We start from the raw sequence: 25,406 nt of genomic DNA, 5'->3' as shown, positions 1-25,406 counted from the left end.
CCCCCTAAAACAACCCTAAACCCTAAAACACTACCCTACACTACACAAACACTACAACACTACCCTAAACCCTAAAACACTACCCCCAGCATGACCCTACACCTATCCCCTGTCCGTCCCCTACACTGAAACTCTACCCTGCATGACCCCCTGACACTACCCTAAACCCTATAACACTACCCTACACTACACAAACACTACAACACTACCCTAAACCCTAAAACACTACCCCCAGCACGACCCTACCCTACCCCCAGTCTGTCCCCTACACTGATCCACTGTCCTTCACAACCCCCTGACACTACCCTAAACCCTATAACACTACCCTACACTACACCAACACTACAACACTACCCTAAAACAATACCCCAAGCACGACCCTGCCCCTACCCCCACTCCTGTACACTACGAACTCACAAACACTACCCTTCACAACCCCCTACACTATCCTAAACACAATTACACTACTGTACTCTACACTGCACGACCCTGAAAACTACACAGCCCCACTCACCTCTCTCTCCTCGTGGTCCCTCTCATCTCGCGTGGTTCCTCGCTGCTCCGGCTTCCTGCCACATCTGGAAACGGATGCGTCTGGAAACAGATGCGCCTTAAAAATAACGATGGCGATAGCACATACAATTACTACGCATGCGTTGTAACAACGCTCACGATGTAACAGCCTGCGTACTAATATTATGTGTTGTTACATCGCAAGTGTAATAACGCTTGTGAAGTAATGGCATGCGTACAAACCGCTGCATACTAATGGCTGTTCACCCAATAGGAGGCATGTTTAGATGAGTGACAGGCAGTATGCACCAATTAAACAGGGCAGCGAGTGACACTGCCTTACTGAAGTCATCAAGAGTGTAGCCAGCTTGATAAAAAAAAAAAACAGCAACAGTCCTATTGACAAAGGTAAATATTTGCATATATATCTACTAACGTGTATATATACGACTGTGTGTAACTTTACACTATTTTTCTTTTGAACATTTCGAGGTGTAGATTTCCTGAACTACTGCAAATTGAAAAACAAAAATACCCCTTATCCCGTGCCACTCAAGGTGGTGACAACAGAACAGCCCAACGCTCCTCCAGGGAGCTAACGAGGGATGGAAACTCAGAACTCATTAGCACACATAATAACACTCAATAAATCAATGGCCAGTTAGTGTTTTCAGTTTTAAAAAGAAAAGTACTTTAATGCCCAAACAGCTAAACACTACTAACAACAGTTGGCAAAACAGAATATCAAAGAAGTAAATACAGTGGGAGTCAGTGGGAGTAACATTTTATAACCCTTCCTGAAGGTGACTCAGGGATAAACAGGTTACAACTTACCTGCCCTAAAGATGTATCACAGGGGAGGAATCAATCCCATAAACCGAGTCTGCCGACGTTTTCTCTAAGGTACCTAGAGCCAGATGTACAAACATTAGGGATACCAATTTTCAAATTGCGATTCGGAGAGAATCGCAATTAGGAAATCGGTATTGCTAATGAATGAAGCTCATTGAATTTCATTTAGGGATTCCTTGCGGGTTGAAATCGACCTATCTAATGAATATTAATGTGACTAGATCTCTCCACTGGCTACCGATAAAAGAACGGATACATTTCAAGGCCCTCTGTATCGCCCATAAAAATCTTCACGGCAAAGGTCCTCCAATTTTCGCCAACCTCATCAGACCCTATAAAACGCCCAGAAACTTGCGGTCCAATGACCTCAATCTGGCAGAAGTTCCCAGAATTAGTAAGTCTCGCTCCGGAGGTCGCCTCTTTTCTTACAATGCATCAAAACTGTGGAACTCTCTGCCTCTCCCCCTTCGTCAGGAACCCAACCTCCTTACTTTCCACAAGAAACTAAAAACATGGCTTTTCCCGGAAACTATATAATTAAGATCACTCAAGAGCAATCTCAGACTTTCTGCCTTTCCGTGATTCCAAGCGCTTGGATGCTCCCGGGTAGCCATGCGCTATAGAAGAACAATTTTCATTTCATTTCAGTTTGTGACCCATTAATATTCACAGCCATCACAGGGATGGTATCCTACTGAGGTCAGCAGACCACCATGTCTAGGATTGCTTTTTAAGAAAGAAATTTGTTTTTTTAATGCAGCCTGTGTTCCTTACAGGGAAAAGGGGGGTTTAAAAAAAAAATGAAACTTTGAAGTTTCATTTTTTAAGAGCAGGCAGTGACCACTGCCTACTCTTCCAAAATATTGTTATTTTCATTCTCAAAGGAGAAGGGGTCCCTTTGGGACCCCTTCCCCTTTACGAATGGTTTACCACCAGTTTTAAACTGGTAGTAAAGTATTACTGTTTAGCAACAGGAATTCGGTCGCAAAACAGTAATACATACCATACCAATTCAGTATGTGGAAGGGACCCCCTAAACCGCCCCTTCCAAATACCAAATCGCAAATGCAAAATATAATTCAGTACTAAGATATCAAATTACATTTTGCATTTTGTATATTTGAAAAAGCATTTTTCCAATAACAAACGGCCTGATTGTATGAATCGGGCCATTTGCAACTGAAAAAATGCTTTGTGCATCGGGCCCTTAGTGGCAACTTGCACACCTGCAGGCCCTGACATAGAAGACCACACTATCCCTAACTAGGCCTACTGCATTAACATTACCTCTGCATGATCAACACAGTAAGGCCGACCGTCTTTGTTAATATAATTACATTCAATAGGATTACTGCTTTAGACAATGTATTCAGATTTGTTAAACCAGACCTAAAGGCTTTAACACAATTGAAACGTTAACCAATGGCCTCTGCTTTCAAAATAAACTTCTGAAAGACTTAATGCATTTAAACATTAACAAATGGTGCCCCACTTGAGAGACAGACAATTATTTGGCCAGACCAGAGAATACCATTACTAAACGGCTCTCACCCGAGAGAAAAGCAAAACACAGCTGGACTAGATAGTTCCCTCCAGGAGATGCAGGTTGTCTGTGACTTCATCCTGGTGTACCTCGGTTGCCTAGCAATCCTTCTACTCTGTATCCTTTGACAAGGTCAAGCATACCAGGGTCTTACTGATGTTCAATCCCAGCAGGAAGCTCTAAACTGGTACCTTCCTAATCTTGGGTACATGTGTTCTCTTCCTGGTGGTGAGGTCAGGCCATCAGCAACTATTAACTAGGCCAGGGTCCTGGAGGGTTGGAACCATGCCTGAATTTTAGCATATCCCCGTTTAGATAAATGTAGCGATCTTAAGAATCTGACATGGTTCAAGCCCTCCAGGATGGACTTTGGAGAACCATGTCTACAGGCTTCCCCTTACACTTGGTGAACTCAGTTCTTTGTCATTCCTGGGCAGCGGTGGCCTCGTTTTTCAGATGGTGTTCTCCCATAATGCACATATATAGCCCCATTTCCACATTAAGTTTGGTCTCTTCCTTCAAGCCATATGTAGCTTCTCCAGCATTGAAACACAAGTCTTTTCTCATCTCCTTTGTGAGCAGGTATCTTGGCTGATGACACCACAATGAAGGCTTCTACTCTGGAGAATACAGAACAAGAATCCCCGCTCTTCACTGGTGGTTCCTAATTTCTCCAGGCAGTCTACACCTCCTCTTGCATGGGTCTTACCCAGGTTGTCACACTGGCGAGGAAGCCACATGATCAAAGATCCTGGATCTGGAGATCTAGTAATTTCCACTCCCCGCAGTTTGAATGCTGTCAACATCCTATCAAAATACTCCATCCCCCGCTGTTTGGATCCTGTCGCCATCAATCAAAATACTGACACAGGATTTGAGGGACCAAACAGAGTACGTTATGGTCATACGTGATACCACTGTTGACTCATCTGGAATGAGAGGCAGGTTAACACAGGGAATTTGTAAATCACTACAACCCGATCAAATGGCTGGTTTACCACCCTTTTGGAATACCAACCTGGATGATGTTTAAAGAAGAACACTTCAAGTGTTGTCAAACTGGAAAAAGCGATTTGCAGCAATGATAAAACGCAATCGAGCCGAAACACGTCTTGCTAAAATAAACAATGGATTTGGAATTGAGAAACATGCACGTGTGTTCCTGTACAGTTTCCCTACCCCAGTTAAAGTGACGTTATAGTTAGGTGAAAATGTCCCTTGAAACATAACATGTTAGAATAAAAAAACACTGAAATTCACCAGTTATAGTTATTTCAAGTAACTATGACTCATGCCAAGTCATGTACAGTGTCGTTGCCAATCATTTAATTTCAGACAGAGGCGCAACTAGGGCCAAATTTCGGGGAGGCTACTAAAAATTTCAAGGGGGCGGGGGTAATTCTTCCAGCAATAGGCAGAGTGCAGACGAAGGGGTAAAAAAACAACAAAGCCTCGTTAACACGTAAAGGGTCTTTGAAAGACCTGTGAAGTACTCGGGTGTGGCTGCAATAAGCTCAGAAGCCATCTGTGGGTCAGCACAGGAAACTGTCTCAGCCCGGGCTGACACACACGACGGAGGGGCTGCAGCCCTTGGAGCCAAATGGGTGTTGTGCGCCTGATTTTAGATGTTGTATTAACGTTATCAATAATACAGTAGTATGAGTCATGCCATATGTGAGGTCATAAGCAGAGAATGGCAAGGGCGTGAATTATATAGTGATAGTTATTTATTATTTGAAATAACTATAACTGGTGAATTTCAGTTTTTAATTTTTTTTTAGTTTTTCAAAGTTACGGCTGAACTGACATTTTCACCAAACTATAACTTCGCTTTAACTTTATTTTTCCAGTGAATTTCGCTCATGCCAACATGGTGTTTGCCACCCGGTCAGGCACTGCGCCCAACTCCCCTTCGGCTGGCAGCCCCCTGCCGTGCATGGCCTTGCCACGTGAGCAGTGAGGGGTTGACCGAAGGGTGGATGAATCTTCACACTCAGACAGCCCCCGCAGAGCGAGAGGTGGCTTAACGACATGGCCAACCGCCCTCACGTGGCTCACCCACAACAGACACGAATGCCCCCTCCCCCCTTTCTTAAAGGTTTCCGATCTCGCTGGACTCTCACTGGAGCCAGCGTGCCCCCTGCGCTCCTGTGAAACTGCCATGGGAGTAAGGGTGTCCCATTGGCTCTCGCAAAAGTCCAGCAGTATCTTCGGAACACCCATTTTTTGTATTTGGCCCTCGGGTGGTGGTCCCACTGGGACCCAACACAAAGTCCAGAGGATAAAGTTAGCCCTACCTGGCCCCCTTATACCATATTTTGTTGTTTGTTACTTTCTGGACTTGGGGACTGAGTGCACATGTCCTGAAATGACAGGAGCAATATTTCTCCTCATGTGGCGTCCAGCTAATCACAGCAGGCCCTACCGTTGGACTACGTGGAGCCTCTTTCTCCCTCAGGAATGATCCAGCCTATGGGGTAAAAAAGACCCTCAGCTAATCCGATCCCGCAAGTACACCATAACTAGGGCTCCCGGTGTTACAATAGGAGAAAAAAGCGCTTTTTCTCCTATTTTATGCTGTTTATGATGCTTTAATTGAGTGTGAATATATGGTTTGTCTGTTAGAGAGTGTGTGCATGATTGATAGAATGAATGAACGGTGTGTATTGTTTTTATTGTTCTAATTGTACTTGGGCTGATGCTATCTTATGATTTCATAATCCAATGAATTTTTGTATATTAGAAGCTGACCTTTATTAATCTTGGTCTAAATAATTTTATCAAAAACGATTGACTGAAAATACATTTTCTAAAATATTTCAGCTGTTCTGTGGGTGTTTTTGGTTGATTTTCATTGCATGGTCCTTTATCCTTTGGGGAAGCTCTCTTTCATGTTTATTTAGTACAGCTACACATACCATACATACATACAATGACTGGTGAATTTCAGTTTTCTGTTGTTGTTTACAACGGTATGTTTTAGCCCTTTCGATGCTCCGTCATGAGCATCGGTTGAGCTGTGCTAATGACGGAACCGTTCCGTGATGACCACACCCGTTTTCGTTAGGGCTCAGCACTCAGCGGTAAATCGTACCCGCACGGATGTGGTTAACTGACATTTTCACCTACCTACAGTTTCGTTAGGATTCATCAAACAGCACCAAGGTTATTAACCCGTTGTGTGCTTGCATTGGCCGTTGGCCGACGCGAACACTACATCCCAGGTGCTGCGCACGACCAACGGCCAACGGCCAACGCATTGCGTCAAATGCCCACACCGCGGCGGAATGTCTGTCGCTGTAAACGGGTTAACAAACCAAAAAACAGTCTTCCTATGATAACTAGATCCTAACTATAACTATAAATGAGGAAGCTCCCATGAAAGAGAGCTTCCCCAAAGGATAAAGGACCATGCAATGAAAATCAACCAAAAACACCCACAGAACAGCAGAAATATTTTAGAAAATGTATTTTCAGTCAATCGTTTTTGACATCACAAACGGCATACAATAGGAGAAAAAAGCGCTTTTTCTCCTATTGTATGCCGTTTGTGATGCTTTAATTGAGTGTGAATATATGGTTTGTCTGTTAGAGAGTGTGTGCATGATTGATAGGATGAATGAACGGTGTGTCTTGTTTTTATTGTTCTAATTGTACTTGGGCTGATGCTATCTTTATGATTTCATAATCCAATGAGTTTTTGTATATTAGAAGCTGACCTTTATTAATCTTGGGCTAAATAATTTTAACAAAAACGATTGACTGAAAATACATTTTCTAAAATATTTCAGCTGTTCTGTGGGTGTTTTTGGTTGATTTTCGTTGCTTGGTCCTTTATCCTTTGGGGAAGCTCTCTTTCATGTTTATTTAGTACAGCTACACATACCATACATACTGGATATGAGTTGGAGTTAATTCAGATAACTATGACTGGTGAATTTCCGTTTTTTGTTGTTGTTTACAACGGTATGTTTTAGCCCTTTCGATGCTCCGTCATGAGCTTCGGTTGAGCTGTGCTAATGACGGAACCGTTCCGTGATGACCACACCCGTTTTCGTTAGGGCTCAGCACCCGGCGGTAAATCGTACCCGCACGGATGTGGTTAACTGACATTTTCACCTACCTACAACGTCCCTGTTTGTTTTTGTGTCTTTTTCTGTCTTACTATGATTTGTAGAGGAAAGTTCTTCCCGGCAAGTCATGGGTTAACATCACTCTGAAAAGCCAATGTTTATTCAACACTCCCCTCTGAAAAGAAACCCCTGTGAAGGGAGCACAAAGCAATGCTTCATTTATTCTGTGTGTGTTAAATTTCTAAAACGCATCAATGTCTACCCAGCAGGGTGGCTTCCATCACAACATGCAAACACCCCTTCCAATAATGAGCCTCTTAGTTGAACGGTAGGCTGGCACACGCTGAAGTGCGTGAGGGGAGGTAGCTGAAAGAGATGCTAATGGAGGCACTGCTGGGATCCCTACAGAAGGTTGGCTGGTTTGCTTTTAGTCAGTTACATGTCAAACCAGTGCCCTTGTAATGGCTGGACAGGATCAGTTACATGCTAGACTCACCTCTGTACCCATAAAAGGTCATATTTAACTATGAAAAGCATTAAAGGGGTAGATGGCCCAGTGCTTAATTTGTAAAAAAAAAAAAAACAGTAAGTTCCAGGGCCCAAATTATTTAACACAGGCCCACTGCATATGACACAACCCAAATGTCACTTCGAACTTCAGGTTTATGGCTGAGTGCTTTCACTTTTTTTTAGATATATTAAAAAGTTAAATGCACCCCTAATGAACTTTCCTTAAAAGTGCACACACAGCGCCACCATATGGTGTATTCTCAAACAAATGTGCTGGTGTTTACAAATAAGTGCCTGTGCTGAGTGCCTGAAAACACCAGCACAAATTAAGCACTGGTAGGAGCAGTCATACAAACCTCTCAAAGCCCCGTAGGACCGAGGCAGCATCAGCCTCAAGTCTAGCTGGTGTCTGAAAGTCTGGTAGGGCTGAGTCAAGGTCATTCACAAGTAGAGTGTTTGAGTTGAGTGACGAGTCCTCTGGGGATCGAAGCAGCTCCTGGCATCATTCTGTGCCAGTACAGATGCTTGAGTTCGGTGACAGCCTATTGGCTCGTTGGGTGATGGCTTTTATATGGATCACCTTTTGCATCATCAATATTGGTGCAACATTTACATGGTTGGCACGTGACTCCTTGTCACCAATGATGCAGTCAGGGGTGGTGCCTCCGTTGAAGCGGAGGAGCGTCGCACCACTTAAAACCCCCCCAAAACTGCAGGGTTCATAAATAAAAAGGTAATTTATTACCATTTTGTTTTTCATTTCCCGTCCCAAACAGATCATCAGGACGGGGGTTGAGCCAGCTGCTGAGTTACAGCAGCAGGGAGGAGGTGAACTGTATATGCACTGTTTAAAGTGTGAGGACCCGAATCACAGAACTTAACTTAAGACAAAATCCTAAACTTACTACTTTTGGTATTCACAGAAATTAGGATTTTGTCTTAAGTTTGTCTTAAGACAGACTTAAGACAAAATCCTAACTTAAGTTTGTCTTAAGTCTGTCTTAAGACAAACTTAAGACAAAATCCTAACTTCTGTGAATACCAAAAGTAGTAAGTTTAGGATTTTGTCTTAAGTTAGTTCTGTGAATCGGGCCCTGCATGTCTTTTTGGCCGGCTGTTTTGCGACAGCCAGCCACACATCTGCACTTGTGACAGCTGGGCTAGGGCAAGTGTAGGCATCCAGGACGCTGTGGAGTGACGAGTGAGGCAGCTCCATCCAATCAGGGCCCTGCTCTCACGCTGCATGAGAGCTGCTCCAGGATTGGTCAAGGGAGTTGCAGCACCCAGTTCCTGTAAGAAGAGGCCTGGAGCAGGGGACGTCGTGATCGTCTTCAGATACATTGTTTTTTTAATATTATTTTCACTTGTGTGCCCCCCTTCGCATAGATGCCAGCCGCCACTGGATGCAGTGCTCTAGTCCAATTCTGACAGGAGTGCTAGTTAAACAGAAGTGAGCTAGGACTACATCCCCCAAAATGCATGAGGTTTTAAATGAAACCAAGGACCGGAATGCTGTACTGTGTCCTGGCTGATAGGCTTGTGACCTGGATCAATTATTAAACAAACAAATTACGCAGGAACCCTTTGAAAAGATTCACGAGAGGCGCGTTGTAGCACACTATTTAAAACAGATTAGTGTGGTAATTAAAAGGGGCATGGAAGAATGAAACAGTATCACTGCCCAGCCAGGCCCATGGGATGTGCCGTGTATGGACTACAAATCAGCCTAAAATAACAACATAACATCACATTCCCTCCCCCTCTGCTGCTGTCTTGTGTTTCTTCCAGGGATGATTTAAACTGTCCACGCCTCTGAGTGTTGTCTGATGCTTCCCACGAGGACAGGCCCATTTATCTCAGTTTTCACATGGATACTTTGAAAGGCGAGATTCATCAAGAGCATTTTTCAACTTTTGAACAACTTGTGATGGAAACGCATTTGCATTTTGCTGAAAGGGGCAGATCTCTGTCAAATGATGGATTCGGTGGCAGGTGTGTATTTCAGCAGCAAACGATGCGGGAAGGATGACAGGCTACCCAAGGCTGTGAGGAGAACTTGCAATGCATGTTTTTGGTGGGAGGAGATGCAAAGGAAATGGTTTGGAGAAAGGTAGCAGGAGGGGGTATAAAAAATCAACCTGGCAGGCTGAAGCGGGGAGAATGGAAAGAGAAGTTGTATGTGCTATTACTGCTAACCTCCCACAACAGGCTGGTCAAGGCAATCAGTCACCTCAAGGCAAACCAAAGATTTGTTTAACCCCTTCGCTGCGGCGGCTATTCCGCTGCAGTGCTAAGGGGGCGGGGGGCTGCGCGGCACGCCCATGCTGCTGACGGAACTGCTCAGTCAACAGCCGCGGTCGCGCTGTGCTCATGACGGAGCGGTTCCGTCACGGCCCCGACCGCTCAATGGAATGTCAGCGCAGGCGCGGAATCCGCAGGCGTGCCGAGCGGGCCGTGACGGAACCGCTCCGTCATCAGCAAAGCGCGACCGCGGCTGATGACGGAGTGGTTCCGTCACCAGCAGGGGAGGGGTTAAAGAACCGTTCTGTCATTCTTTGCAGGATCTGGCCAGTGTCAAGGTTTAATCTTAGGAAGAGTTGGGTTGGAGGGAAGGGTGTGGTGTGGTGGTACCAAATATCAACCAGCAGTTACCCCCAGTGAAGTAACCAAGTAACAGGCACAGGCATCAAAAGAAAAACCGGTCGCAAACGGGCAGATTCTCAGAATCTGCCCCCTTTCCAACCGGTATTTTTGCATTTGGGATGCATCATCCCAAATGCAAAAATCGCAATTTAAGGAATCTCTAAATTGTGATTACTTAAATTGCGATTGCATTTAAGGAATCGCAAATTGAGATTCCTTAAATGCAATGCATTAAAGTAAAAAAAATAGCGATTTCACTAATAGGGGGAGCAAATTACAGTGAAGTTGAACTTCATGGTAATTTGCAAACACTGAGAAAAATGCACTTTTGTGCATTTTTCAAAGTTTCATGTTGAGCACACACATGCCTTTAGGGCATGAGGGTGCGCAACATATGTGCACAGATCAATTTTAGGGTTGCAACAGGGTGTCCTTTTGACACCCTTGCACCCTAAAATTGAATGAGCAATTTGCGAGGACCTATTGGTACTTGCAAATTGCGCATGCAATTTTCCATTCATTCCTATGGGCCTATAAGCCCATAGGAATGAATGGGAAGCCATTCCTTATTTGGGACTCGCAATTTGCGAGTCGCAAAAAAAGAATGTGTAGGAATCGCTATTTTTACAGCGATTCCTACATGCATAGGATTTTGCGAGTCCTAAATTGCGATTCCTTAATTATCGCAATTAAGGACTCGCAAAATCCTACCTTGATGCATGTGCCTGTACGTGAACTATGACAATATGAAATTCCATAAAGCATATGCAGAGCTGCTCAAAGCGGAGAGCGCAGTGAGTATCATTTGCTGAAGGTATGCAAGCAATTTCTGGCTGGTTGATAAAAAATTGTCTCCAGCTTAATGCCGATAAAACCGAAATTTTAATGTTCGGAAATTCACAAACACTGTGGTCCCCTGATTGGTGGACGTCAGAGTTAGGCCTTGCCCCTATCCCTACAACGATGGCAAAGAACTTGGGAGTCCATCTATATCACACTGAGGCTCCTACGGAGAGTGTTCCATCTCTTCCCTTAATCCGTACATAAGACCCTGATTCAATCCATAGTAATCAGTCGTCTTGACTACTGCAATGCCCTTCTAACAGCAGCAAATGAAGCAGTGCTGAACAGGATGCAAGTGGTGCAGCACAAGGCAGCGCGACTGGTCCTCAATATGCCCCCTAGAATAGCTTCTCTCCCGTTGTTGAGACGTCTCCACTGACTCCCCATTCGTAAAAGAATTACGTTTAAAGTCTGCTGCTTGGTCTATAAAGCACTTATGGCCACATGTATCAAGGCCAAATGGGTTCGCAAACGCCGAAATTCACAGAATTTCGGCGTTTGCGAACTAATTTTCACAAAATGGTATGTATGAAAGAATTTGGGTGCAAAATAAGGAATCGCAAAATTTCCGATTCCTTATTTTACGATTGCATTTAAGGAATCGCAAATTTTGCGATTCCTTAAATGCAATGTATTAAGCAAAAAAAAATTCCAAAATGCCCTTAAGGAATCGCAAATAACCACCAACTTCTAGTTGGTGGTAGTTGGTGGTAAGTTGCGATTTCCTTGAAAAATGCACATTTCAGCATTTTTCAAAGTGCCATGTGACGCACATACATGCCCTTAGGGCATGAATGTGCGCCACATGTGCACCCATGCATATTTCAGGGGTGCAACAGGGTGTCCTCTAGACACCCCTGCACCCTTGAAATTATTCTCAATTTGCGATTAGCAAATTGCGAATCGCAAATTGAGAATAAATTCCCATTCCTTCCTATGGGCCAGGAGGCCCATAGAAATGAATGGGAAAGTATTCCTTAATTGCGAATTCACAATTTGCGAATTCGCAATTAAGGAATATCAAGAAATTGCTAAAAAATTGTGATTTTCTTGATACATACCAATTAGCGATTCTGAAATAGCGATTTTGTCAAAATCGCTATTACAGAATCGCTAATTGGTATCTTGATACATATGGCCCTCAATGACAGAGGTCCTATTTATCTGGCGAAAAAACTCACTCGCTACCTACTGAGCAGATGACTGCGCTCTGGGGAGAATGCCCTTCTTATGGTCCCTCGGGTTGACGAACTCCGCTCTGGTGGCAAAACTTTCTCCTACCTTGCGCCACGATATTGGAACTCACTCCCTATCCGCTTACGTAAGTGCTCTAATTTCCTTATGTTCAAGAAACTCTTGAAAGCTGAACTCTTCAACAATTGATTCCCTTTTCTAGCCTTCATACCTCCGTTCACAGCGTGGAGATGCCCCTTCGAGGGTGCGTCCAGAGCTCTATAAGCTCATTCATTCATTCATTCATAAACTGCGTGTCTATCTCTCATGCATCATCAACCACCACACAGCTAAGCGCTGTGTCTCATAATACGAAAACTGCACCTCTGTGGTCATTACGCACAACATGGAAACACTTCCCACATAGGATCAAAGCAAAGACAACACACTTCCAACCACCCATCATACATAATGTAGCGTGCTACCCGTGGAGGCAAGCGCTTTAGCGCCCCACATAAGGGTACAAAGCCCTACATAAATGCTGCAATACAATACAACACAATTAAAAGAATTAGGAATGTGTGCTCCAAAGTAAAAGGAAAACATATTAGCTACTGACCACAAAATAGAGAAGGAAATCCTATAGGGAAGAAGAGAAAATCAAACTTGAAACCCTAGCAAGCGATGGGCACGGAGGTAAGCCTTCCGGTCAGCTTCTGTGATATTTCCAGCAAAGACACCTCCCGCCCTTCTGCATGGTCTTTAAGGACAGTCACCCAAGACAACACTTACAGATCTCAGAAGGAGGAACATTGAAACTTCTCCTCTATTCTTAATAGTGCAACTGCAAAAATTAAACATAATTCTCTAGGTGAAACCTTTACCAAAACTGTACATTGGAATCTGCATGCCAAGAAGCATTGAACCTCAGTTTTCTCAATTTCCTTGGGCATTGTAATGCTGTTTGGAGCAACAACATATTGCCTGCCCAAAGGCTGTATATGAAGTTAATATTTTGCCTTCAACCCCTTTCATGTGTCGGATGCCCACCCGGCCATCCGACGTCACGGTGGGGGTGTGCGTCGGACGGCCAGGCGCATGCGTCAAATCCGCCCATACCGCAGTGGAATGTCCGCCGCGGCGAAGCGGTTAATAATGGATGGTGCAGAGTGTGCTTATTAGAAGCTCTTAAAGCAAATACATGTGCTAGAAAGAGCAGCTTTTTGAAAATGTATTTTAAAATTAAGGCAGAGTGTGATGATGGAGGTCACCAGACCTCATTTTATTTTGTGGCCATAGTGAATGAAAGATATCAAGTGACAGAGGTAATCAAGAGCTATCAATATCCTGGGCTGCCTAGCATATTATGAGGACTGAAGCTAGAGGGGTGGTATATCACACCAGGTCCCTTCTGATTGGTTGCACGGTAAATAAGACATTACAAAGAGTTTGAGAAGCCAACTCTAACACCGAGTTGCAGTATTACTTAACAGCAGCATTAGATCCTGTAATTCAGAGATGTTTATTCATTTGCAAAAATGGAAATTTACTGCTATTAAGCAATTTAGCAAGTACCAGAGAATCATTGTCACTCAGTAGTATTTCTCCTCTGTGCAAATCATTGGATCGAGATAAATCCATGGGGTATAAATAGGGCAGCTTTAAATCTTTTGGAAGAGTCTTTTCATTAAAAACCATATCTCATGTTCAGAAAGTTGTTGTATAATCCTACTTCAGTAAATGTATGTTATATTCTTTTTAAAATGCCCAGCTCTTTTTTTATCTCTGTAATATATTTATCTAAAAGGTGACCCTCCGCGAAGGATATCATGCTTGTTTATTTGTTTAAACGCCGCCAAATCCCGGAACGCCCATCCTCTCTACCTTTGAACGTCCCCATCAATGACAGATTTCAGGAAGGGACCCAAGACCTGGCTCTTCGACTGAGACCCGCAGCCCGGCACATGGATACCCTCACGCGTGATAAGCTGCGCTATACAAGAACCGATTGATTGATATTTAACTAAATGACCAAATTATCCTTCCACATTAGCAACTAATTGTGTCTCATTTGTGAACGCAAAATCATGTTAATATTTATAATTGTGCGCTAAGGGAGATTTAGCTTGTCTGATGGGTAATATTCAACTGGACGTATCCATGACAGGCCCCAGATTAGCCTTCCTAAAGCAGAGGCATTCCTGTAAAAACCATTTCTAATTACTTGATTCAAGACCTAGTTTTCCAAATTTACATTGATGGCCATCTTCACCTAACGTTCCCGCAAATAAAGCCATGAACCCGCACGTAGTACAATTATTTCTGTATCCTGCAAAGGATCTGAAATACTCAATTTATTTCAGAGAAGTCAATTTGGCTGGTGTCTGGATAAGCAGAATCAACATGTCCTCATCAAAGAGGAGAAGCGTGCACTCAATTCTAATCCCAGGTTTAGGCGCATGAGTTCTAATCGTGATGGGAATCAGCTCCAAAGTCGGTCAACCAATTGGAGAATGGATAGCCCTGAATTATGCCTGCACTTAAATTTCTCAAGTTTAACAGATACAAATTGTGATCCTCTGTATATCAGAGCAAGTGAATTTAGTGTTTTTTCAAATGTGTTCTCCGCAAGAATACTAGGCCGAATCTCGAAGCTGCCAATTGATGTTAAATCCTGAACGACATCTAGAAGATGCTCGGCCATGATCTACCTATGTCTTGGCATGATAAATATAGTATGATCTTCAGAAATAAACACTTGATCCTGAACTGAACCTCATGGCCAAAACGTTCATCAAAATCTTGATTTCTGAAATTCCACTCAAACAATGAATCTTATCTTTTTAATTTTTTGTGGACTAAGGTAAGTACTACTGCTTTACACTTTCTTTGAATACATGCACAGTCAAAGAAGGAAGATCTGCCAATACCGTAGATTAAAAATTAATGTAAAAAGTTAACATAATAACCTGAAAATGTTCAGACGAGGGCAAGGCCATATCCAAAGAGTGTATTTAGACGTTGTCTTACTAGGGAATGACATACTTTGCCCCCCGCGTGCTTAATAATTGCTCTAGCATGTCATGAGAACCTAATGTCCATTTGTGTGTACAACAACATTATTCGGAGCCCATCTGTTGATGACTACTAGCTTTGATTGTCCGTGTTTGCAACCAGAATCCCACAATCCATGCATAATTTTGTTCAGTATAAGAGTGATCCATCGGAGCCATGGGAGAGGTGGAAAGAGGAGTTTGCAACATGTTTGTAGGCCACCTTGCAGTCTGCCATTCTGAGTTCAAACACAAATAGCCTAGTTCCTCTCTGGTTATAATGGCAGAAAGAGGGGGCTGAGCTGGGTGAATTTAAAGAAGAACTTTGGAGGTTGGAAGTATGTATTAAACCTAAAATATGTGTGGTTTTAGAGAGACAACAGTATTACACACTGGATCAGGGGGACATAAATTGAGATGGAAACTTGTGGAGTCATTAAAATGCTAAGATTTGGGGTGGAATTTTAGATTCTTACTAGATGACACTTTATAAGTTATAAGAACAATGGAATGTCGACTGATCCACTGAAGACACTGGACTGGCTCGGAGCGAATAATGGGTGGTACAGGCCCTCTGCTCCCACATTTCAATGTTTGTCTTTCTCTTTTTCCATTTTTAGTTTAGAACATGCTACCCTCAGTTGGTCCGATAGCCTAAAAGCCTATAGCCTTCCTTCATGCAGCACGGTCCTATGACTCAGGTTCAGGGCTTTTAACAATCGATGTTGACCTCAGTAGTGGGCTTTAATGCTATAATAGCACACATAAATAATCATAGGATACTGAAAAGGTTATAGGTCATTGGATATGCCACTCTGGATGAGATACTTGCCAACAGTAAAGTGTGCAGTCCTTCAAGTGGGTGGGTGTGGTTGGTAGAGGTTAAGCTAAATGGAAGGGTAAGGTTTGCAGAACTCTTTCCAATAGATTGGGTGAGGACTGTATGAATGATAGATTGATTGTGGTTTTACAGATGTGGCCTTTTAATGCATTTTAAATCAACACATTATTATTATTATGTTTCTTATATAGCGCCTGAATCAACCCCCGAAGGGGTATCTCCACGCTTGCCTTGGGAACCCGTCCTGGCTTTACCTGTGAGATAGCCCCTACAGGGCATCCCCAAGGTGAAAGACAGGCATCCCGCCGCGGGGGGGGGCCGTTGTGGAGATTAAGCAAGCTTAATGCCCAGAGTTGCAGAGTGTGAACCCATGATTAGGTCAGGCACCGAAGCGAGAATTTTCGAGTCCATGGACATTTGAGCTCAAGACTCTGCCGCGTCGGGAATTGAACCCTGGTCCCGGGTCTGAACTCTGCTTCAGGGTCTGCCTGCTCTAACCAGTGAGCCACACTTCTCCACATACCCTGGAATAGGTAAAGCGAGGTCAAAGTGTGGACGTAAGCAGCATTTCACTTGGGTGGGAGGAGATAAAAAGAAAGTTAAGATGAAAAGGGTGGTGTAGACAGTGAGGAAAGAGTGGCAGTAGTGGGTGTGACACTTATGAGACACAATGTGCACAAGTCAATGCTTGGAGAAAAAGATAGTGTTCGATTATCACTGTATGTGGTTATTAGGGGGTTGAGTACCAGGCAATATAGTTGGTAGGATATTGTTAACAGCAAGCCAAAGTTGCAGGAAGATGTAATAATATCAAGCTGTATATCTCTAGGAATTAGGATGGAAGATCAGACTATTTAGAATAAAGTGTGGTGGAATGTGATGATAAAGATGTAGTGGTACTGTGTCCGGCGGTTTGGAAGGTTACAGTAGTACTCACATACCGGGAACCCTGTGCTTCTTATGGTAGATGGCCAGGTCCATCAAGCAGGATAGGGTTCCAATTAGAGTGAGGGATGAGTGAAGATGATGTAGAGCAAATTGTGTGCATATGATATACTTGAGTAGAGTTGCTAAATGGATTCAACTGGATGTCAGGGCCCGTAAATGAAATGGAAGTCGCTTACCAAACAAAAGTAGTTACCTTGCTTTTGGGGTAATGGTATTTTTTTAAGTTGGTTTGTGGTCAGCATAAAATCATCCTTAGCTGAGCCACTTTGCAGCTCCTATAGCCTTGGAAGGATTAAGCCATTCAAGATAATGCCTTTTGGCATAGCATCAAACACACAAAATGTGATGGGAGGAATGATTGAAAATGTCTATAGAACAGGCAGTTTCTTTAGGTAGCACTCAAACTCATAATTTTCACCTACTGTTCTGTGCTAGACAGAAGCTCACTTTATGCACATTACTGACCCTGCTTCTCCCTCTGAATAATCCGTCCTGTACCGCCAGGTGAGGTCTCCTTTGGAAGGGAGCTCGAGCAACCCCAGTTTGATTTTTGCCTTATTAGGCTTCCTCAGTGAGGTATAGCTTGGATCTTGTGGCAGAACGAGCAAGGGATTCTTGGCTACTTAGGGTGTAACTTCAAACACAAAAAGGTGATCGAGGTAACGCTTGCAAAATGTCTGAACCACTGTCAATCGCCCTAAGTAGCATTCCCACCCATGGAATGGATTGCAGACCAGAGTAATTGTCAGCAGCTGGAATTAATTCAAGGTATCCACCCATCACTTAATTGTTTTCCTTTTGGCATGGCATAGCATCTCTCGGCATACTAAGCACCACCAACTTAGCTACATGGGTCACTGTGTGAATGTTGATATAAAAAATAAAACAGTATCTGAGACATCATTGCAATAGGTATAACAATAGCACTGTGTAATCCAAAGAGTAATGGACAAGTGGAGAGTTTAAATCGTTCGTTGAAGGAAAGTATTGCATTGTCAATAGCGCCGAGGTTGCAATTGAGCAAGGTAGTGTGCAAGAACGATGGTTGTATCACATTTCAAATGGTTTGGTGACTAGTGTAAGCCTGTTTATGAGAGGTAAGAAGACCAGATGAAGGTGTGGATGTTCAAGAAGGAATCACAAGAGTGAAATGAGCGCAAAGGGATTTAGCATCACACGTCTTGTGGTAAGGAAAGGACATTTGTGGTGGGAAAAGTGATCAAGATAGGGGAGGCTTGATTTTGTGTAAATTTGAAGTCAAGATTCGGTGACCCAGTGAATGAGAATTCAGTAGGTAGAAATGTTGTGTGGACTAAGAGTGGAAAGTGTTGGACTTTTTGAAGAATACCTACGTGTTGAGGTTCCGTTGAACAAGATGAGGTGGTTGATGGATTAAGCGATGCTGGGTGAACTGTAGAAGGGTCGAAACCTGTAGATGGGTTACAGGTTATGCTGCAGGATGGTGCTGTGTTTGAATCTTGCGGTAAATGATGGTGTGAAGGTGGTGAAGAAGGTTGTGGAAGAAAGTAAGACTGGTAGGCGACTGATAGACGGGGATAATGTGTAGAAGTAACCTGCTAACTACCACAAATACATCATGTAACGAGTCCACAAGTTAAATGGGGTCTGTACTGGTTTGTTGCATGACAGTGTGTGGCTTCTATGTATTTACCAATTTGTCTCTGTGCCGGGTTGGATTGTTGTTGGGGTTGAATGCTAAAGTGTGGGGGTCGCCGTGCTTCTCTAAGAGCGGTTGGAAAAGCTTGAGGAGGTGGTCGCGGATCTTTGGCATGTAGTTGTACTCCTGTTGCTCACAACAATACTTCAATTGAACACCTTTTATCATCCTCTTACAACAGGTCTACAGCCCTTCGTGTAATCCTGAACTTTAAAAACAAATCTGTTTCTCTCTTACAGGAAATTTCCGAGGAGTCTGCAAGAAAATTGATCACTTCCCAGAAGATGCGGATTATGAACAGGACACGGCGGAATACTTACTACGTAAGAACCTACCCTACCCTTAGTGTCTGCACAGGTGTGCACAGGTGTGCATTCAGGGCCGCACAGGCCCTGAGGTTCTTTGGTGAGAACTTGACACCTTAGGCAGCATGGTACACAAGTAACACAGGCGTGAGCTACTCCCCAGGTGTCACCCCCTGTGCAGTCACAGGCCTCAGACGGCAGGGCCATCTCTCAAGTTATGCTAGTGTACACGAATATTACAGAATCCAGCCTTAGAAAAGCAGAGCTATCCCTCAGGTTAGGTTGAGAACTTAGGACATATTACAAGCCCAGGCCTCGGCACAGCTACCCCTCCTGTTACTCAGCTACTAAAGGCGGTGTGGCTTTGGACAGCAGAGCTCTTGCACAAGTTACGTGGATTTTACTGAGCCATGTTTTAGGCTGTGGCGCCCTTCCTTGGAGCACTTATCTCTTCCAGGCTCAAGCCTCAGCAGCACATCTAATCCCAAAGTGGCACACTTACAACTGGCCCAGCCCCCCACAGGTAAAGCACACCTTACATGTGTGAGCCATGGCGGCGAGAGGCTCTCCCCAGGTTACAAGGCACACAGAGCCCTCAACCAAGGTTCAGATGGGGAGGGGGGGCTTATTTTTCCATTGGAGATCTGCCCCTCCTTACTTACAGCCCACAGACCCATGCACACAGGCAACAACAAAGCTGACCCACAAGTTTATAGCTACTACAGGGAAAACACAGCTTGGGCACCACAGCTATTGGGAAGCAAAGACTCAGACGTCAGAGTTATTCTCCGGTTCTACATAGTGAACAGGGTCATGTGTGAGACAGCACAGCTATCCCTCAGATTACACAGCAATTACAGGTTGAGACCATACCTAAGCCAAGCTATCCCAAAATTGACTATATGCAAAAAGGGTCAGGTTTTGGACAGCAGAGCTATCTCCCACGTTACCCAGCCACACAGGTCTTACTCTGCCAGGCCACAGACGGCAGATCTATCCCACAGGTGCACATCTATTACAAGATTAGGGACCAGACAGCAGCGCTATCCCTCAGGTTACAATACATGCCAACAACTGGAAAGTGAAAGATTTAAACAAAAATCGTGGGACTGCATTTCCCCCATTGATATACATTAAACAGGAGCAATTTTAGGTCTAAGGCAGGTAAAAAAAAAATATTTCGGTTACAAAAATCGAGAGTCTTCCGCCTAAATCGGGCCTGTTGACATGTATGGTTACACGAATCACACAGTGGTATGTTTCAGACAGCAGACGTGCTTCATTGGTTTCAAAGAGTTTACATGCTCAGGGTTCAGAGTATCACGTTACCTTTCTTTCACAAGGTTGTGGGTGAGACAGCAGAGCTATCCCTCAGGTGCACAGCTATTACAAAATGAGGTACGGGACAGGAGAACCCTTCCTCAGGTCACACGGGCCATATAGCATCATGTTTTACACAGCAGCGCGCCACCTTATTGGTTTCAGCGAGTTTACATGCTCAGGAGACGGACCACGACATTACCTTTCTTTCACAGGGCCGTGCTTTAGACAGCAGAGCTAACCTCGTGGGTTGCACAGGTTCCACGTGCAAGTTCTTTACACAGCAACGCAGTCTCTCTGCAGAAACTGATTTTGCACGTTTACTGGCACATGCATCAAGGTAGGCTTTTACGATTACTTAATTGCGATTATTAAGGAATCGCAATTAAGGAATCGCAAAAGCCTATGCATGTAGGAATCGCAAATTGCGAGTTGCAATTAAGGAATGCCTTCCCCTTCATTCCTATGGGCCTACAGGCCCATAGGAATGAATGGGAGATTGCATGCGCAATTTGCGAGTACCAGTAGGTATTTGCACATTGCTCATGCAATTTCAAGGGTGCAAGGGTGTCAAAATAACACCCTGTTGCACCTCTGAAATTGTGATGTGCACCCATGTTGCGCACACACATGCCCCAAGCATGTACAAAAAGGATAGGTACGGAGGAATTAATATCTACGTTTTATTTCAGCATAGGGAACGTTTAATTACCCTACCTTCAATCTTTTAATCTTATGAAGAATCTAATCTGATAATTTATGACACACATATACAGTGTGACCAATCTATAAACATTACAAAATAACAATGTAGAAACATACACAATTACATATCACAAAATGAATAAACAGAATTATAAATGCACAGATAACAATAAACTGAAATTTCCGTTGCCAATACCCTAAAAGTATTTCAACTAGTGTTCACCTATTAATTCCAGGTGATACAGTCAGAGGTAGTCCAAATAAACACTTTAGGCAAAGGTAACTCTTTTCCTTTAGCTCTACTGTGTCAAAAATAATTATTAAGCAATTCTTTGTTGATTTAATGGGACTCCTCCAAGGGCATGTGTGTGTGTAACCTAAAACTTTAAAAAATGCATTTTAGTGCATTTTTTAAAGTTTTTGCAATTTACAGACAAGTTTGATTCCTTAAATGCAATCGCAATTTAGGAATTCGCAAATAATTGCGAATTCTTAAATTGCGCAAAGGAAACACTTTCATGCATCTCCCAAGGTCAATTTGCGATAGCAAACTGCTGATTTTTGCTAATCGCACCATTTGCGATCGCAAAAAGCTTTGATACATGTGCCCCTTAGCTCCTAACCTCTTTTCGAAGCCCTACCAACATCAATCTCTTTCACACTGACAAGGGATGTGTGTTTTCATTTCACACACACCTTGCATCCCAGTCAGAAATCACCATATGGGCCGTGGGCGTTCAAAATACCACCTCAGGACCCTCACTGTCCAGGGACCCTCAAAGGAGTCTTAAGACCCTCAGGGGTGAGAGGCTTGAGAGAAGACACTCTGTCACACTCACACTTATGAGATATGCTGAAGAGATTTTGGGAAGATTTTGGGAAAACAAAGATACTGCCAGCCAAGAGAAGATGATTGTCTAAAGGCGGACGTGTTTGGAAGCTGCAGAACCGGTATGAGGAGCTATATAAAAATCTCAAAGCAAAGAAAAGATTTTTAAATCTAAAACACTGCCATTGAAGCCACTCTGCCCAGGTGTGCTGATCTGGCACCACCCAAGAAGGTTAAAAAGGGATGGGTGCAAAGCTGAGATTGATCTCAGCCACTAATGACAGCCCTGTCTGTGGTTTCACCTGACACCGCTTGAGAAGTGCACAAATGATGGATGGAAGCAAAGCTTGAATTCATCTCAGCTAAGGGTGAGGTGACCACGCGGGCCGGATTCCAGACCCTTGTGTTAGTAGGGCAGTCATGACCTTAGTCCAAAAGGGATAATATAGCCCACATGCCAGTCAAAACCACCCTCAGATCTGTTGTCATCTAGTGTGCTTCATGGTTGAGGTACAGATTGGGTCCTACCAGCCACGCCTGAGCACCCAATCACACGTAGGAAGGCTCACTGCAAAGAACCAATTGTACTGGGTGGAAACAGCCACCAGTAATTACTCTGGACCACAATAAAGTCCATCACTTTCTTGCTCACTCAGTCTTTAGAGGCAGAAACCAACCATATGCCAATCAGCCTTGGTCCCTAACTCCAAGACTCAACTTAGCCGAAACGCGTTGACCACATCCTCTCGCTCTATGGAAACGCAGGCACCCCAGCCATGTTTCAGCCTCGAAAGGCAGCATCATTGAGGTGCAGTGTGAGTCCTTCTGCTAAGCCGCCTATGCAACCTACGTCCAGACCCACTCACACCACTTAAGAGTAAAAAAAAAAAGCAATAGACCGAATGATTGAATTAATCTCAGCCAATAGTGATCACACTGGATGCATTCCAGTCCATTGCTTTTGCTCACTTTGCCACTAGAGACAGAGATCGTCTTAGCGGTACCACAGCTGACTCGTGTGTTGGCATAATCCCAACTATCTACAATGGGAGTGGTGAAGATGTAGTACGGTGGATGCGACAGGCATAGGTTTTTGAAATCTGTGGAGGCTTCACAGCTCCCCACCAGGTTGGTAAAGTTTCTATTACGTTGGGAAGAAGGTGGTAGTTCCCTCATCTTGCTTTCAACAGACAAAAAAGATTTTTCCACCCACAAGTGCTTCGTGTCGGTGTAGGTTCTGTGAGGTGTACCTAGAGTTGACCTCTTAGGTGCATGTAGTGACAACAGACAAGAAGTAGAACAAAGGTGGAGGAAATTAGTCTTTCCTATCAATTCCTTATGCACCTACTATTGTGTGCTTGTGCTGTGGCTCAGAGGTGATTTGTCTCTTCCTATTCTCCAGGGTCTATTCTAACATGCCTATAGGCACCTTTGTGTTTTTTTTTTAATGGGGGCAACCCAGTAACTCATGAACCTGGGCTGGACAATTATTAAGAATAAAGTGGGCCCTAGAGGCGAAATGTAGCCCTTGACTTCCACTGCAATAGTATTACATAAGGAATCGAAGAGAAATCCTCTCAGATGAGCAAGTTTCAGTTATGTGTTTAGTGCACTTATTTATAAAAAAACCATTTCAAAATGTAACAATTAATTTTAACAGTGCAACGCAGTATTTATACTTTTCTAGACACATGGTGCTCCTAAAAGGTGATGGCGCAATGAAAGTGATGTATATGACTAAATGCGTAACTGAAACTTGCTCATCTGAGAGGTTTTCTCTTCTGTCCCTGGTGTAATACTATTGCCGGGGAAGTCAAGGACTGCGCTTCCCCTGTAGCGACCACTCTATTGTTAATACAGGCACCTTTGTGCACAGAGACTTTACCTCACTCACATATTTTACTTCTGCTGCTCGGGATCAGCTATTTAATGTTCAGTTAAACTATGCTGTTGTCTTCCTGCATCCCTGGAGGGAAATCTTTGTGCAGACTCCCTGGTGCTGAGGCTGGGTGACCACTGATACCTGTATCAAGTGACAATTTACATATGTTCACTCCAGCATGCCCATAGGTCACCGGTTGGTAGGTGGACATGCAGATCCCCGGGTAGAGCCCATGATGGATGGCTTGTAGCTTGACATGCAGGTCATCTGGTAGAGCCCATGATAGATGGATTGTAGCTTGACATGCAGATCCCCAGGTAGAGCCCATGATGGATGACTTGTAGCTTGACATGCAGATCCCCAGGTAGAGCCCATGATGGATGGCTTGTAGCTTGACATGCAGATCCCCAGGTAGAGCCCATGATGGATGACTTGTAGCTTGACATGCAGATCCCCAGGTAGAGCCCATGATGGATGGTTTGTAGCTTGACATGCAGATCCCCAGGTAGAGCCCATGATGGATGACTTGTAGCTTGACATGCAGATCCCCAGGTAGAGCCCATGATGGATGGCTTGTAGCTTGACAAGCAGATCCCCAGGTAGAGCCCATGATGGATGGCTTGTAGCTTGACATGCAGATCCCCAGGTAGAGCCCATGATGGATGACTTGTAGCTTGACATGCAGATCCCCAGGTAGAGCCCATGATGGATGGCTTGTAGCTTGACATGCAGATCCCCAGGTAGAGCCCATGATGGATGACTTGTAGCTTGACATGCAGATCCCCAGGTAGAGCCCATGATGGATGGCTTGTAGCTTGACATGCAGATCCCCAGGTAGAGCCCATGATGGATGACTTGTAGCTTGACATGCAGATCCCCAGGTAGAGCCCATGATGGATGGCTTGTAGCTTGACATGCAGATCCCCAGGTAGAGCCCATGATGGATGACTTGTAGCTTGACATGCAGATCCCCAGGTAGAGCCCATGATGGATGGCTTGTAGCTTGACATGTAGATCCCCGGGTAGAGCCCATGATGGATGACTTGTAGCTTTACATGTAGAGCCCATGATGGATGACTTGTAGCTTGACATGCAGATCCCCAGGTAGAGCCCATGATGGATGGCTTGTAGCTTGACATGCAGATCCCCAGGTAGAGCCCATGATGGATGACTTGTAGCTTGACATGCAGATCCCCAGGTAGAGCCCATGATGGATGGCTTGTAGCTTGACATGCAGATCCCCAGGTAGAGCCCATGATGGATGGCTTGTAGCCTGACATGCAGATCCCCAGGTAGAGCCCATGATGGATGACTTGTAGCTTGACATGCAGATCCCCAGGTAGAGCCCATGATGGATGGCTTGTAGCTTGACATGCAGATCCCCAGGTAGAGCCCATGATGGATGACTTGTAGCTTGACATGCAGATCCCCAGGTAGAGCCCATGATGGATGGCTTGTAGCTTGACATGTAGATCCCCGGGTAGAGCCCATGATGGATGACTTGTAGCTTTACATGTAGAGCCCGTGATGGATGACTTGTAGCTTGACATGTAAATCTCCGGGTAGAGCCCATGATGAATGACTTGTAGCTTGACATGTAGAGCCCGTGATGGATGACTTGTAGCTTGACATGTAGATCTCCGGGTAGAGCCCATGATGGATGACTTGTAGCTTGATATGCAGATTATCCGGTAG

The 25,406-nt window shown here is 44.2% G+C and overlaps 1 protein-coding gene across 1 annotated transcript in view; it reads left to right on the top strand.

Moving 5' to 3' along the window:
• CACNG3 (calcium voltage-gated channel auxiliary subunit gamma 3) overlaps window positions 1–25,406 on the top strand; it is a 244,065-nt gene that overhangs the window by 206,069 nt on the left and 12,590 nt on the right. The window contains exon 3 of the mRNA XM_086940460.1: window positions 18,910–18,993. Within this exon, the coding sequence (XP_086796586.1) occupies window positions 18,910–18,993 (84 nt within the window). The remainder of the gene's footprint in view (window positions 1–18,909; window positions 18,994–25,406) is intronic.

This window comes from Lissotriton vulgaris, chromosome 10, assembly GCF_964263255.1.
Source record: "Lissotriton vulgaris chromosome 10, aLisVul1.2, whole genome shotgun sequence".
Taxonomy (NCBI): Eukaryota; Metazoa; Chordata; class Amphibia; order Caudata; family Salamandridae; genus Lissotriton; species Lissotriton vulgaris.
The sequence above is the reverse complement of the archived record's forward strand: the minus strand, read 5'-3'. Positions and strand labels throughout refer to the sequence as shown.